Raw genomic sequence first — 15,320 nt, 5'->3', positions numbered from 1 at the left:
TTTTCTTATTCAGGTAAAACTAGCTCCATGCAGTGATCATTTTTCTTCCACCATCTCCTTCAGCTAATTATACAGCCACTATTAGCCAAGCCAAACAAGCAGAGGAGAAAGGTCCTCGTTTGCTTGGGCTACATGTAACTGCTGGAGAAGTCACTTGGGGCTTCTGTCTCCGCCTTTGAAGTGGTTTGCGTCTATCTTGTGCCAAGTTACTAAGCAATGTGTCTTCCTGACGGTTGTGTTTAGAGTGCAAGCTCTGTGCAGTAGCTATGTAACGTTCAGTGTATGAAGAAGTGTCAGCTAATATTATTTAGGTTTTATTATGTAACTATTTTCCTGGAAGGGAACAACCTACCTTATTCAATTCAGAGTCCGCTGAGTGAGCAGCTTTATAGGCTAGCAATAAGTCATTAGTTGACTATTAAAAGTAAAGTCACGTTTAACACTTTTGCTGTCAGAGAGGTGGTATCACATTGATTTGGTAAGCAAGAAAAAAACCCTGTCCTTGACAGCATTGCAATATAAGAGCGTATTAGTTATATTGTAATGTGGAAATATTTACCAATTATTCTTATGGAGTACCATTCACAGGGGAATTTTAATGATACATATGTGTCATTGGTCTCACGGGGGGGAGATTTATCAAATCTTGGAGAGAGATAAAGTGGATAGAGATACCAACCAATCAGCTTCTAACTGTCGTTTTATAGGCTGTGCTGGAAAAATGACAGGGGGCATTTCAATTGTTTTGGGTGCTGGTAGCTCCTGTCTAAACTGCCCAGGAGCTATTCAATTGTTTTAGGTGCCCAGCCCCGATGCTGCACTTATCGCAGATTTCTGCTTGCACCCTCCTGAGAGTGGATTTCTGCTTGCACAAAGTAGTGCTTTGGGGCTGGGCGTGATTGCTGGGCGTGTCTTAACTGCAGCGCACCTGGCATTTAGCACAGAAGTAACCCGTGCATTTGGGCACGAGAATACGTCCGTTGCAACCTGCGCAGGGCTGGTAGCGTTAACAATTGAATAGTTTGTCACTTTAGACGGGAGCTATGAGCGTCTAAAGCAATTGAATCGTCCCCTTAGAAGCTGATTGGTTGCTATGAGCAACTTCTCCACCTTAACTTTCTCCAAGATCTTATAAATCTCTCCCCTTAGTTTAATGTATGCAAATTTAACATTAACTTGTCCACTACTGAATGACAGCTTGCCAGAATTACATGACAGGTAAGACCCCTGCCGACCTATCTTTCCTAGTCCCAATAAGTTTCCAAGCCAAAATTTCTTTACTAATAAGACCTTTTATGGCAGCGCCAATTAATGGGACCAGGTATTTTAAATGGCAGAACTGTTAATCCTAAAGACAAAAAAAAGAATACCCTTTAGTCCTCCTCTTTTTCCATTGCTCCCTTTTTTATATGCATTTCTTTTTTTTCCCTCCTGCCCTGTAAACTCCAACCTCTGGTTTCCTTCCTAATTCTTATTTCAAAGTTGAAACCTCTTATGGCAGCCACTGTTGGGTAACGAGCTGTTCTGTGCCATTAGGTGAGCGTAAGCATCCTCCTGTCTAAGCTGTCATCTAATATGTTCTGAAATAAAGAAAAAAACTTGTAGTCTACACTATTATTATTTATATGTATCCTTTATATATATGGGACCATAAGGGTTCCGCAGTGCCTTACAAAGTACATGAACAAATAAGCACACAAGAAAACAGTTATTAACAGTACAAAACAATGCAGGACAAGGACATGGTTTCTAAATATCGTTGCATTAGCGATCACACTTAAATAAGCAGGAGGGCTTCAGCAATCAAGTGTTAGGTGCTGTTGTGGGGAGTTAGGAATAAATTATAGTATGAGTAAGGGAAGGAGAAGCACATGAGGAAAGAGGGCCCTGCTCGTGAGAGATACATTCCAAAGGGACAGACACACAGGTGACTCAGAGGGGAAAGACAGTGAGGAAGGTGCATGGAGCGTGGGTTAGAGGAGAGCTGGAAAGCTTTGATAAAGAAAAGGGTCTTGATAGTCTGTTTGAAGATTGGTAGAGAGGTGGAGAGGATGCTAGAGGGAGAGAATTCCACTATAAACAACAAATACGGCATTTTACTTAGTATTAGATGTAAGTATCTATGAAGGGCAGCACATGTGCCCTTCGACACGGTATGCGTTCGGCATCCCGGCGGTCGGGATGCCGACGCTTAGAATACCGGCGCCAGAATACCGACGCCGGTCAGAATCCCGGCCGCCGGGATGCCGAAGGTAAGTAACGAGGTTGGGGGGAGGGTTAGGGTTAGGTTTAGGCACTAGGGGGAGGGTTAGGTTTAGGGAGGGGGAGGTTAGGTTCAGGCACCAAGGGGGGAGGTTAGGGTTAGGCACCAGGGTAGGGAGAGGGGGAGGGTTAGCATGCAGAGCAAAAAGTGTTGGTATGTTAACCCTGTCGGGATCCCGGTGTCAAAATTCTGAACGCCAGGATCCCGACTGTCGGTATTTTATACCGATACCTGGACACAGCTTACAACCCTCTACCCCCATACTTTTTACTCTAGACACTACCCAGCCATTATCACCTGTCACAGTAACTGGGAAGGTTCCCTAATATTATTTCCAGGCAAGGAGATATTCCCATTGCATTCCAGAGCAGACATGTAGGTGAGTGACAACGAAACTGTCTTATAATTTGCATATATAAAATCACGTCTTGCTAACCAGCCTGATAGATTACATTCCAGAGACTCAATTCAGATCCCATCAAAGGTAGCAATTATTTGACAATTCTCACGTGCAGCTGAACACAACCATCTGTGACATCAGAACCGCTGTTTAAAAGAAAACTTAAGATGTACACAGGCAAAAATCAGACACTTACCTAACAAATGTATTCTTTTAAAACCAGTTAGATGATGTCACGATAGAGGCTGGAAGCACATGAAGGAATGCCAATGGTCAAGATCACACTGACTTGGAATGGTTTCCATTCAACTGGTTCAGCTGGTCACTTACCTATCCCTAGTAGAAAACTGATATGTTTTATGGCTCAGGATGACTTGTGTTCTCTTTGTGCATGTATGGGTCATGCAAAAGAGATTTGTGACCCATAGCAAGCACAATGCCTTTATGCAGGTACCTAATGGCATGATATAAGCTGGTAAAAAACACAAGGTCAAAGCTAGGTGATACCGGATCTCAAATAATAGCCGGCTGGTAACAAGCTCATTGGATATCATGTCACTGACCCCACTGTAACTTATGATCAATGCATTGAATGGAGGAAGACACGTGTGGAAAACTGCAATCAATGTAAAAGTGCGAATAGGCTGGCAATAGAAGCAATGGGTTCAATTGCTAAACCAATTCAAATGCATTGTACCATACGTGCTTACACTCCGGGAATGTCCAGGAGACTCCTGCATCCAATCCACTTCTTCATCTCATATGCATAACCCTGTCCTCTGCATGATTCTGCGTTCCATGGCATTGGGACTTACAATGATGCAGTTCATCCTATCCCCATAGAGGCCGCCTGCATCTCCCCTCCAGGAACTCTCACGTGGGGAACAAATAAAAAGTAGGTAATTACGACTGTACTAGTATAAAATGCCAATAAACACATATAAAGCTTAATGAGAATTGGGTGTTTATAAACCTGCGTAAACGTTTTACCAGAAATGTTTCTAACATGCTGCTGGATTGCGAACCCTGGATGACTCTCCTGAAAACCAGCCTTATAAAAAAAACATCTATTTTGTAGCAGATTTGGGTAAACAGGAATGTTTTTTTATGAACCCTGTCTGAAAAAGGGAACTGTGTATGCCGAAAGTTGCAATTTCCATGGAATTAGTGAGCCATTAAAGCTGCACTACCATCAAAGTGGCAGAACACTTAAGTTAATTTCAAATTTCCACTTTAAAATGACTGCAGAAGGGGGTGTGAGAATAAGGACCAATCAGAAGATGCATTCTCTGCAAAGTGGCATGTTAGTAATAGATGGCAATGTAGCTTTAAATGATATCATATATACTATATATCATACTATATCATATAGTTTGTGGGGTTTTTTAACAACTGTCCTTGGACATGTCAGCATTTTTCAGTATTGACCAATTGCACAATACACTTCACCTTTTCCAACATGTAAGGTGCAATACTCATTTGTCTGTTCTTACTCTACAAGGCTTCATAATTTAGAAGTTAATGTACTTCAAGTTAAGAAAGAGCATTAGAAACACGTTATATCATTTTATTATTTTTGTTTTGCTTGTATAGCGCCCCTAATCCCTGCCATATTGCAAATTACAGTCTATGGGCCTGATTCAGAGCCGCTCGTAAGCGGCCGCTCGTTCGCTCCGAGCGATGTTTGCCCAACTGCGCATGCGTACGGATCGTTATACGCATGCGCGAACCAGTCAGTGCGGTCGAAATTCATGTGCTCGCAAAATAGCGAATGCCTGATAATTTGAGTGACAGAAAGAGGCGTATGTGGGTGGTAACAGGGGAAGGTGCTTGAAAACGGGGAGTGGAGATCCGAATGCAGGCGTGCTTAAAGGTCAAAACGGGTGTTTTATGGGTGTGCATAATTAAAACAGCAGCGTCATTGACCACGTCACTGGGTTATTTTATAGCCAGAACTGCTCGCAAAATTGTGGTAGCAAAAACCAACCACAATAGTGAGCAGGTCATACGCTGGCCGATGTACTCGATTAATCTAATAAATAGCGGACATGACGTAGAATGCGAGCGGCCAGGGGGCGTAGTTTCCCAAAAAACGACCACAAGTTTTGTTCGCTCGTTCAGACCTAGAGGCGTGAACAGACCGCAAAGAGCGAACGGTTCATTTGAATAGCCACCCCTATTTTCTGGACGAGCAAGCGCTAATTGCGTCCGGCTCTGAATCAGGCCCTATATTCCCTACCACACTCATATACTAGGATGTAAAATCAATTTCTGTCACAATTCTATTAACGATCTGTTTTTTTGGACTGAGGAAAACACATAGTAATAAGTCTACATAGATAGTGCCATGGTTGTACGTGAATACATTGCCCCAGCAATGCTAACCACTGTGCCAACCAGTCTAATCAAGACAATATGAACACTGCAGTGCTCCAAAGTCCACCAGGACAGCATCAGTGACGCACTTAGGTGCATTAACTCAAAGTTTCCCTGGAAATTATTTAAAAATGCTGGCAGCTATGCTTTTTATTTTCTATCGGATTAAACAGTAACTCATTTATGATAGGCTCCCTGACGTAAATCACTGAGGATGGTGCATGGTGTCAGATCTTCTGCCGCCTCTAGTACAGCCACATGCTGTGTTCACGGTCTGTGGTAGAAGCCCAAAGGCCGCAGACTGGAAGAAAAGTGATGCACGGCACTTAGCAAACACACCAGCATAAAGGTCAAATTCAACCAGGGTTCCTCTGTAAACACAAGTGTCCTGACATTAATCTGACACTAGACCACTTCTATGACTGGCCAGGCTGACTTTTGGTCACCTGCTGCGCTCATTGCTAAAGAGCTTACTTTGTCTAGCACCTCTGATGACACCTCCATATGATGAATTATTCTGTGCTGTAAGGTGTGGAGCCTGGATATGGAATAACAGACAGACCACGGCCACCTGTGACTCAGTCCAGATACACCGCCTCCTGCTCCCATTCCCAAAGAGGGGAGTAGTCACTAATCATTGTCTCCGCTACCGACTCCCAGCTCCCAGCCATGTGCAGCAAGGAGAAACTGTGCTGGTATCATAAGAATGTGGAGTGATAGGTGTGAGACTTCTCATCCAGCACAGCATGTTAGAAAGTGAGCCAACAGCTAATCGTTAAAGACTGAGTGTGTGTATACATACATTATATATATATATATATATATATATATAAAAATCAGTTATGTATATAGCACATACATATATTACGCAGTGCTTTACAGAGAATATTTCATTCATTCACACCAGTCGTTTCCCCAGTGGAGCTTGCAATCTATGGCCCTCATTCAGAGCCGTACGCTCTGAGCAGAGCGCACGCTCTGAGTGAGGGCCGCCCTCCATAAAAATGGAGCGTCCTCCTGGACGCTCATATAGCTGTGGGTCACCACCCACAGCCTATACGAGCGTGCAGTTTGATGGCTGCGATGGTCGTGACCATCGCGACCATCGAAACTGCGAGCCGGAGCCTGCGGTTGAGGTTTTCAACCGCAAGCCCCGGAGTGATTTTGGCTCTATCAGAGCCAAAATCACTCCCACTTACATCACTAGTGATGTCAGTGGGCCGGCTTCTGACGGGAGGCGAGGCACGCCCCCGGCACGCCCTCCAAAGGGGGCGTGCTGTCAATCAACATCGACAGCACGCCCCCTTTGATCAGACACAACGAGCGAAGGACTTTCCTTCGCTCGTCGCGTCTGGCGTAAGCGCACGACGGAGCTCCCTCCGTCGTGCGCATGCTCAGTGCAGAACATCGACCCACTTGCGAGCGGACAGCCGCTCGCGAGTGGGTCTGAATCAGGGCCTATATTCCCTATCACATGTACAGCATGCATGGTCAATGGTTAGCATGAGTTCAATTCCCATCATGGTGCATATCTGTGGGGTTTGTATGCTTTTTCTGTGTCTGCAGTGTGCGTGTGAGTGCTTGTATGTTGAGGAATTTAGAGTGTAAGCCCCCAATGGGGCAGGTACAAAAATTAATAACATATGTTCTATGGGCCTGATTCACCAGTTCACGCTAGTGTACTGCTGAACGCATGTTCCTGATGGTTGGGAACTGCGCAGGCGTCTGACCCGTACTGCACATGCGCATTACGGGTACTGCGTGAACACATGTAGTGCGGCAGCAGACTGTCAGCGATTGACAGTCTGCTGCCGTTTGTGGGCTGCGGGAGGGGGCTGCGACGGCCTCCGTTGACCTACCATTATGTTTTTGGAGTGTGGAAGGAAGCCATTGGCCCCAGAGGAAGCCCACACAAACATGGGTGAACATACAAACTCCACACAGATAGTGCCTTGGTCAGGAGCTGAACTCATAACCTCAGGGCCATGAGGTGGTAACCATTACGGCAATCATGCTGCCACATTATCACCACTTACCATGTCCAGCTGAATGCTTCAATAGTCTAAATTATGTATGTTTAAAGAGTTTGAGCTGTAAACGATATAACGACCTGCAATATTTGCAATGGATGTTCGCTGTCATAATGAGATACATCTGAGCGCCTAGACTACAATGTCATAAAGATTGGCTCATCTCATAAACTGGCTTCCTGCTACGTATGTAGGCAATTGATGCATTATAAGGGACTTACATAAATGTTACATTGGGTGACTCAGAAAACTGCAAATATTCCACAAAAGCTGTGATTTATTATAGTATAAGGCCTCGCATACATAGACGCTGTAAACAGATGTTCTTAAAGCGTGTTAAATGCACTTTAACAGCTGATGGTCAAAAAATCCCCATTAATGTTAATGAATAAAGCTGTACACACAGACTCTAAGCGTGCGCATTGCCTCAATCCCAATGTTGTGTTCAGCGATGGCGAGCAGTACTTAGTACACCATGCTGGAGGACACGCATGGAGCACGGTTAGAAACGAGGAGAAAGGAAGAAGATTTGTCTTCGTTAGTAATAGGCGTTGTTATTCAACGCCCATGTGTACAAGGTCTTAAAATCTATTTAGTTATCTCTATAATGTAGTTCTTCTTTTACAGTTTTCAGTCACTTGAATTTAATATACATGCCATTATCAGTAGTTGTCCCGTGCTTGCATATTATCTGGTGCTACACATAGTATAGGCTCTTTCAGATTTTACTGGGCCTGTCTCATAAAACCCTGCCTTTTGCATGTGTACGTCACATATTTTATGCAAACTTTTAACATAAAAAATAAAAAAAAGAATCTCCCATAAACTTTAAACAGTCATCCACTGCAGATTTACCAAGCCCAGGTGGGAAATGTTAAGCTTGTGATCCTTGTATAAGCTTCCAGATTTCTAACTTATGTTGAGTACACAATATAAGATTTTGCCCAACGATGCTCATGACTATACCGAATCAGACCGAGCAACACTATCCCAAAAACAGCCAATATACATCGTACACACTACCCAATGTTCAACTAGTTCCAAACGATCCTTTCGATTCCAAATCATCTAGTCTCCGCAGGGGAATGCTAATTAATTAGCAGACATCGGGCCAAGGTCTGTACACACTGCAATTTCTAAATGATACGAAAAACAACGGGACCGACATATTGTGTGCAGTCACCCTGGCAGAGGGTGACTAAGTACAGTCAGGGTGGCAGAGGCGCTATGCTGGTGACTGCTGCCGGGCACAGACACACACTAGCCGCTTCTGGCATTCCATTTCATAAGTGTCAAAACCTGTTTTGGATGAGATGCCCTTTTGATATAGGTGATCAGGGACTTGTAATAACTATTGATTGCTAAATATGTTTGCTTAAACTGCATGTTATAGATATTGCATCGTTTTAGAGGTCACTAGGATGCTCTCTGAATTGTTACCAGTGTTCTCTCTGTATTGTATTCCAGGCATTAAAACACTCACTATATTGTATAGCAGCCAGTGGATGGCACTCTGTATTGTATGCCAGTTACTCAGATGATCTCTGTATTATACGGTTGTGTCACTGTAACGCTCCCTGTAGTAGATGGCAGTTACTAGGTTGCTCTCTGTATTGAATGGCAGACTAGGATGCTCTTTATATTTTTATTAGAATGCTCTATGTAATGTTTTTCCAGGCATTAAAATGTTCTTTGTATTGTATGGTGGTCACTGGAAAGCACTCTGTATAGTATGGTGGTCACGGTGATGCTGTGTTTATTATATGGCAGTCACCGGGATGCTCTCTGTTTTGTATGATGGTCACCTGAAGGCTCTCTGTATAGAGTGGAAGTCACTAGAATACTTTCTGTATTGTGTGGCAGTCACTGGGAAGCTTTGTATAGTGGACACTGTGATGCTGTCTGGCAGTCAATTAGCTGTTCCCCGTATTGTATGAGGATCACTGGTATGATCTCTGTATTGTATGGTGGTCACTCTAATGATCTTTGTATTGAATGGTGGTCACTGTAATGTATTGAAGTCCAGCTCTCCTAGTATTTGTTTGAGGTGTTGATTTGCATTGATTGCTCCAATCAAATTTCACAAGGGCTACTGAAGTTCACAGGTTTGTGAATACGAACGTAAATATTAGGGTAGGTGCTACAAGTGTATTAACTTAGGGCAGCCAGAACCCTTATTCGGGCCCTGGCCCACACCATCTCTGACATCACCAATCTTCAGGTTGCATGTGAACAGGTATGTCACAAGCACTGTAACCAAATGTTTCACACACAAACGTGGCACATATAATACCAGCAGACATACTTCCACAGAGACAGTAAGCCTTGATGTTCGTATCATGAGAACGCAGAACAACTGCTAGACAAAACACAATGAGGTGAGCCTTTTATGTACATTTAAATAGTTTAATACCATTTCTTTGTACTAAGGGCCTGATTCACTACGGATCGCAATATAGCGTACGCACACAGTTCAACTGCGAAAGTGTGCTAAGCCATGCTGCCGCAGCACTCCATAAGAACGCCCACTTCTCCTACACGCACATACGTAATGGTTAGCAAGACTGCGAAAACATTGGTACAATTGTGTACCATCGGACCCATACGCACAGTTAAGGCAGGTCAGACCTCACTCAGGAATTGCTAACTTCAGCGCACGCTATGAGGCTTCAGGCTGTGTAGGGTATCGCAGTGGATAATTTATGCACGCCCATGCAACAGCATTGAAACGCACTGGCACGCCTGCGTTTACCCGACCACCTCCGTCATCTCCCACAAACGGCACTTCCTGTCAATCGCTCTGCGTGGCCTCTGTGATCGCAGTCCCGATCGCAACTGCTAGTTCGCGCACTGCGATGCATGCGCACAACACAACAATCGGCCGATTGCGTACGTATTAGCAACTGCGATCCAAGCTGAATCAGGCCCTAAGTTCATTGGTGTCTCTGGAAGCAGCAAAAGGTAAGTGGTTAATTTTTGTCTGTCCTTAAGTCCTGAATGATTGCTGGTTTTAATATCGCCAAATTAAAAAACAAACAAGAGAGAGCCTGCCACACCTCTTGTGTCATCCTTTCTCTGAGTCACACGTAGAAGGGACCAAGGAATAATGATTGTAATGTTTCCCAGGACAGAGAAACAGTGGGCTGATATAGCCTTTAACAGCCCAGGAAAAGGGGTCTACTTCATACAATGTACTAATAGTCTGAGTTGTAGGACTATTGGGCCACATAGATGTAGGGTGTGGAGTCAGTTCTGTGACAATATACACATGACAATATGTTATCTTTACTCATCTGGGAAGTACAAAAAAACATCACTCACTTTATAATCATTTAAAAACAAATTGTTGGATTTTCAGGTGGAGTTTCATTATCCATTTAAAGAAGGAGCACGACAGGACAGCTAGTGAAGTAAGCTGTGATTACAAGCTATTACACTAGCAATTATTAACAAGTAATATGGATCTGTTATTAAAGCGAGACAATCTCCTGCGCACTGGCTAAACTCATCTCTCATAGTATTATACCTGTGTGCAAAAGCAATTTCTGTTCAAAAAGGGCATTGGCTGTTATCAATTCAAGCTTAGAAGTTAGTGGAGGCATAAACCAGGTAACTGCTCAGAAGCATTTACTGTAGGTGAGAACTAAGGACAGAATTATCTGTACAGCATGCGTAGGGTGGAGTTATTGGGAGGGCTATTTGGACTAGTTTGGGAGGAGTAAAAAGAGTTTATTTTAAGTCCGAAGTGGGGCAGGAATTGTTATTTATAGCCTTACATACATACTTAACAATACAATGATATACACCCAGTGCACGAGGTACCACTATTAATTTGTAATACTAAGATCATATTACCAGTGCCATTAAATTAAAAACAGGATTTCCATTGCTCTTGTTCAAGAAGAGTCCTGGTACTTCTAAAATGCAATGATGAAATGTCCATGTATATTATATATGGGACATGTTCAGTATCCACACAAAGGGGATGCTGGTGCTTCGAATATCGACGGGGGTATCCCGGTGGTAAGTAGCAGGGTTGTGGTTGGGTTAGGCACTAGGGGGTGGGTAAGGGTTAGGCACTAGGGGGAGGTTAGGTTCAGGCCTGGGGAAAGAGGGTTAGGGTAGGGAGAGGGTTGGGATACCTATGGACAAGTATCCTAACCCTGTAGGGATTTTGACCGTTAGGATCCCGAGAACCGGCATCCCGTACCCATCCCATATATCTATCTATCTATCTATCTATCTATCTATCTATCTATCTATCTATTAGTCAAGGTGATATTTGCAGCAACCTTTTTTCTGCACATTCCTATTATCATGACAAATATATATTGGTCTTGATATCAGGTAAATGTAAAAAAAAGTTTTAAGCACATAAAATGTATTTTATCTTTGAAAATTGTATGTTATTAGCATTAGAGACAAAGTCGCAGGAAAACCCATAGGGAGTATATTTACTAAAGTGCAGGTTTACAGAAGTGGAGGTATTGACCATAGCAACCAATCAGAATCTACTTATCATTTATCTAGCACCTTCTAGAAGATAATAGCTAGAATCTGATTGGTTTCTATGAACAACAACTCCACGTCTAAAAGCCCTCACTTTAGCAAATATGCCCCTTAGATGGTTATTTGACTATAACGCTCAGCATGCCTATCACTGCTTGGCATGACTGGGAACCGAAGTTACTACAACAGCACAAATTGTACTGGGTTCAATTAGCTGCGAACTATCCGCACATTTATCTCCCTATTACAGTAGGCAGACTCTGCTCCCACCGCCACAGACTATGAAGCATAATCTGCCATCTGAAGTTCCGGCAGCTTTCGCAGTTAATTGAATCTTCCCCAATATATACATTCAGTTCAGTTCCCTGTTGTCACAGAAATGCCAGTCCAGGGGATAAGGCTAGGCACACACTTGTACAATCATACTTTTGATGCAGTTTTACATTTCATTACACTTATGTTCGGAAGCCCCAATCAAAGCGGCGATTCATGCGTGCACACCTTTACAATCTAACTCGCCATCCAGGAAACTCATCCGTCTAAATGATCTGGGTAGAAGCATTGGACGGAGCAGAGGGCAGCCCATAAACACTGCACTTTTTGTTTGATGTGCCATCGAATCTGATTCAAATTAAACTGCACATAAAGCCTGATCTTTCGATGCGACCAGTTTTCTTCCGAGAAATCATGAAGGTGAGTACACACTCTTAAGATATTGCATGAACGGGTCAGGAATAGAAAGAGCGGCCTGACCATTTTATAGGTGTGCACCCAGCCTAAGACAACACTGAGTCATCTGAGAGACCCATCTTGGCAAATGAAGGCAGCAGACTTCCGAAGAGAGAGAGAAGGAGGTGATGCAGGTAGGGGGTTAGCATTGGTTACATATGAAGAATTGCCATTTAGGCAATGGGTGTTAGATACAGCAGGCAGATTAGTGAGTGGCAGATTTTGGAAGGCATTTAGAATTGCTGCAGCAGAGATAGATCTGACCTGATTACAAAAGGGACAAGGATCAAATGGTTTTACAGCAAGTAGGGGAAAGGTGGAACCCAGTTGCCCTTATCTAAGTGTATCTAACACTCTCCTGTCCTGCCTACAGTGTATACGCTCTATGTAACGATTTACCCACCATCTGCCCTATTATTAGCATTATTATTATTACTATTAACATTTACTTATAGCATGTCAGCATATTCTGTTGTGCTTTACAATAGGGCTATGCGCTTATCGGAGGTTATCACAAGGTGCAAATTAGAGACACAGTTGGGGTTCCCAGCAAAAATAGAAAGTGCCCACAACATTTACAGTAGGTGCCAGCATTAAGGACTAATATTGTGGTAAATACCAGATTTCTAGGGTGTGCCATCTATTCTTCATGTGCCCAAATACGCTGAACCTGTAAAAAGTGCTTGCATCTAATAATGCATTCCTTGCTACACAGTACAGGTAATGTTGCTCTCCATCCGGAAGGAACTATAAGTCCCAGAATGTGCTGCCAGCTTACATGCATGTAAAAATTCCTGCATTTCACAAGTTACTTCTTAGTGTAGAACAGAGGTATGAATATTGCAGCTAAACGCTGGAAGGGCATGCTGGGACTTGTAGTTTAACACCAGCTGGAGAAGTAATATTGCCTACAAGTGACATAAAATTAGGGGCATTTGGTACAAAAGTGGTGAGACCATATATATAACCGATTGCATCACTGCTCGTGATTATAACATTGTTCAGAGTATTATCATAGTATAAACATTACTCATGTAGTTTAATCCATCAATAAACTCAAATAGTTGTCTGAGTCCTATATTTCTCATCTTCTGACCAGCACATGGGCCAGTATGACTGGGATACAGCTCAATATTCACAAATCCCCTGTACCAGAGTCCGCCCCCGTAATGTATCTAGTGTAAACAAAATCAATTACTGTCATTAAACAACTAGGGAAAATCACCACAACTGGCACATAATGGACACTGTCTAATTAATGACATGGTACCGGAATGTTAAAAAAAAAAAAATAATAATAATCAAATTTTATTTTAAAAAGTTACAAAATTCTATCTACAGAAGGGTGTGAACGTTTTCTGATCTCTCTGGTTTACTTACACCTGTAAGATTAATGCAATTTTTTTTTTTTTACAGACAAAATTTACAGACAGCAGCAATGATCTCTATACTATGAGGATATGACAAACTCCATTAAAAGGGATGCTGCCGCTTAGTGATCTTAATAAGAACATTTCATCAATCTTCTATACCATATATAAGATGTGACCTGACATACCTAATATGAGCAACATAGTGTACCCTGCAGGTGACATTCTCCTGGGTAGCCGGTGGCAGAGGCTGGCAGCAGGCAGGTCCCTGATTGAGGTGACTCCTTGCAGAGTTTTCGGTGTGACTCCGCAGGCAGAGACTGGCTGACACACCGTCACACCTTCTTCTCACGGAGTTAAAGTGACAGCCAAGTCAGTCACTGGCTCCTTTTGCCCCCATGGGCCAACCTGTCCAAAGCATGTGGGTTGTGAGGGTACACACACAACAAACGCATAGTACACAGTATCTCACTTCCCGTGCAGGATTGTTACAGTGTATTTCCCCGCTGAGAGATTCCCATTCTGTAATGTGGCAGGTGTCTTATATCCAGGAGCAGCTCCACATAGAGAACTATAGTGTCAGCACAGCACTGAGTATACTATAGTGCACAGAATCCAGGTGTCACGCCTATAACTATATATTCATTTATATATATCCTCCCCGCCTGTGACACAGCCCTGTTGGATGTATCCTTCTCAAGGGAACAGCCTGGGGATCCTGGTCTCTGTCCTGGTTCCTGGTAATAAGACGTGTTCGAGGAGCAGCCTGTCCTGTGGTCGGGCTGAGTGCTCAGGCACTGTGCTGTAAGTGTACTAAGGTGAGGGATCCTGAGACTGGCTGAGAGATTAGGCAGAGTTCCCTGCCTGTCCCTCCCACTCTCCAGCTACAGGCTCCTGATCTGCATGTCACTCATTTATAGTATTACTCACTGCACCTCCACCACCCTATCAGGAATCCACAGACATACTGTACTCCCGTCCAAGTACCACAATCACCACTATAGCCACCTGCCACAGAGTCTTATTAGTAAAATACAATGACAGTCCGGTACCCTCCAAAGTACTCACACTTTAGTGAGGAAATACATTATCCGCAAAGATCGCAGCACTTCTGGCAAGAAGATGAAACAGAGGGCCTGATTCAAACCCGCTCGCGAGCGCTGAGCGCTCGCAAGCAGGTCGATGTTGGCCCAGTGTGCATGCGCACGACGGAAGCAGCTCCGTCGTGCACATGCGCGTGACCCGGATAGCGACGGGCAAGCCGTCGCTCCGGGTCTCGCTACAAAGGGGGCGTGCTGTCAATGTTGAGTGACAGCACGCATTCTTTGGTGCGCATGCCGGGGGGCGTGGCTGCCCAGATGGAGGCGTTCCCATGGGAACGCCTACCGTCTAGGGCCGGCCCCACTGACATCACAAGTGATGTCAGTGGGAGTACTCTCGGCTGTGATAGAGCCAAAAGCACTCCAGGGCTTGCGGCAACGAGACCCTACCACAAGGGTCTCGTCGCAAGCCCGATGGTCGCGACGGTCTTGACCATCGCGACCATCTTCCTGGCCGCTCGCTATAGCTGTGGGTGGTCACCCACAGCTATACGAGCGGCCAGGAGGCCACTGTAAAAATTAAGAGGGGCGGCCCTGATTCAG

General features: G+C 44.0%; 1 protein-coding gene across 1 annotated transcript in view; it reads right to left on the bottom strand.

Annotated features, from left to right (window-relative positions):
- TGFA (transforming growth factor alpha) overlaps nucleotides 1–14,471 on the bottom strand; it is a 60,046-nt gene extending 45,575 nt beyond the window's left edge. The window contains exon 1 of the mRNA XM_088470829.1: nucleotides 13,866–14,471. Within this exon, the coding sequence (XP_088326955.1) occupies nucleotides 13,866–13,902 (37 nt within the window). The 5' untranslated portion in view covers nucleotides 13,903–14,471. The remainder of the gene's footprint in view (nucleotides 1–13,865) is intronic.
- Nucleotides 14,472–15,320: the final 849 nt, after the last annotated feature.

Source organism: Taudactylus pleione, unplaced genomic scaffold (assembly GCF_031769625.1).
Source record: "Taudactylus pleione unplaced genomic scaffold, aTauple2 ptg000105l, whole genome shotgun sequence".
Lineage (NCBI taxonomy): Eukaryota > Metazoa > Chordata > Amphibia > Anura > Myobatrachidae > Taudactylus > Taudactylus pleione.
Note: the sequence above shows the minus strand (reverse complement) of the source record. Positions and strands in the feature narration are given on the sequence as shown.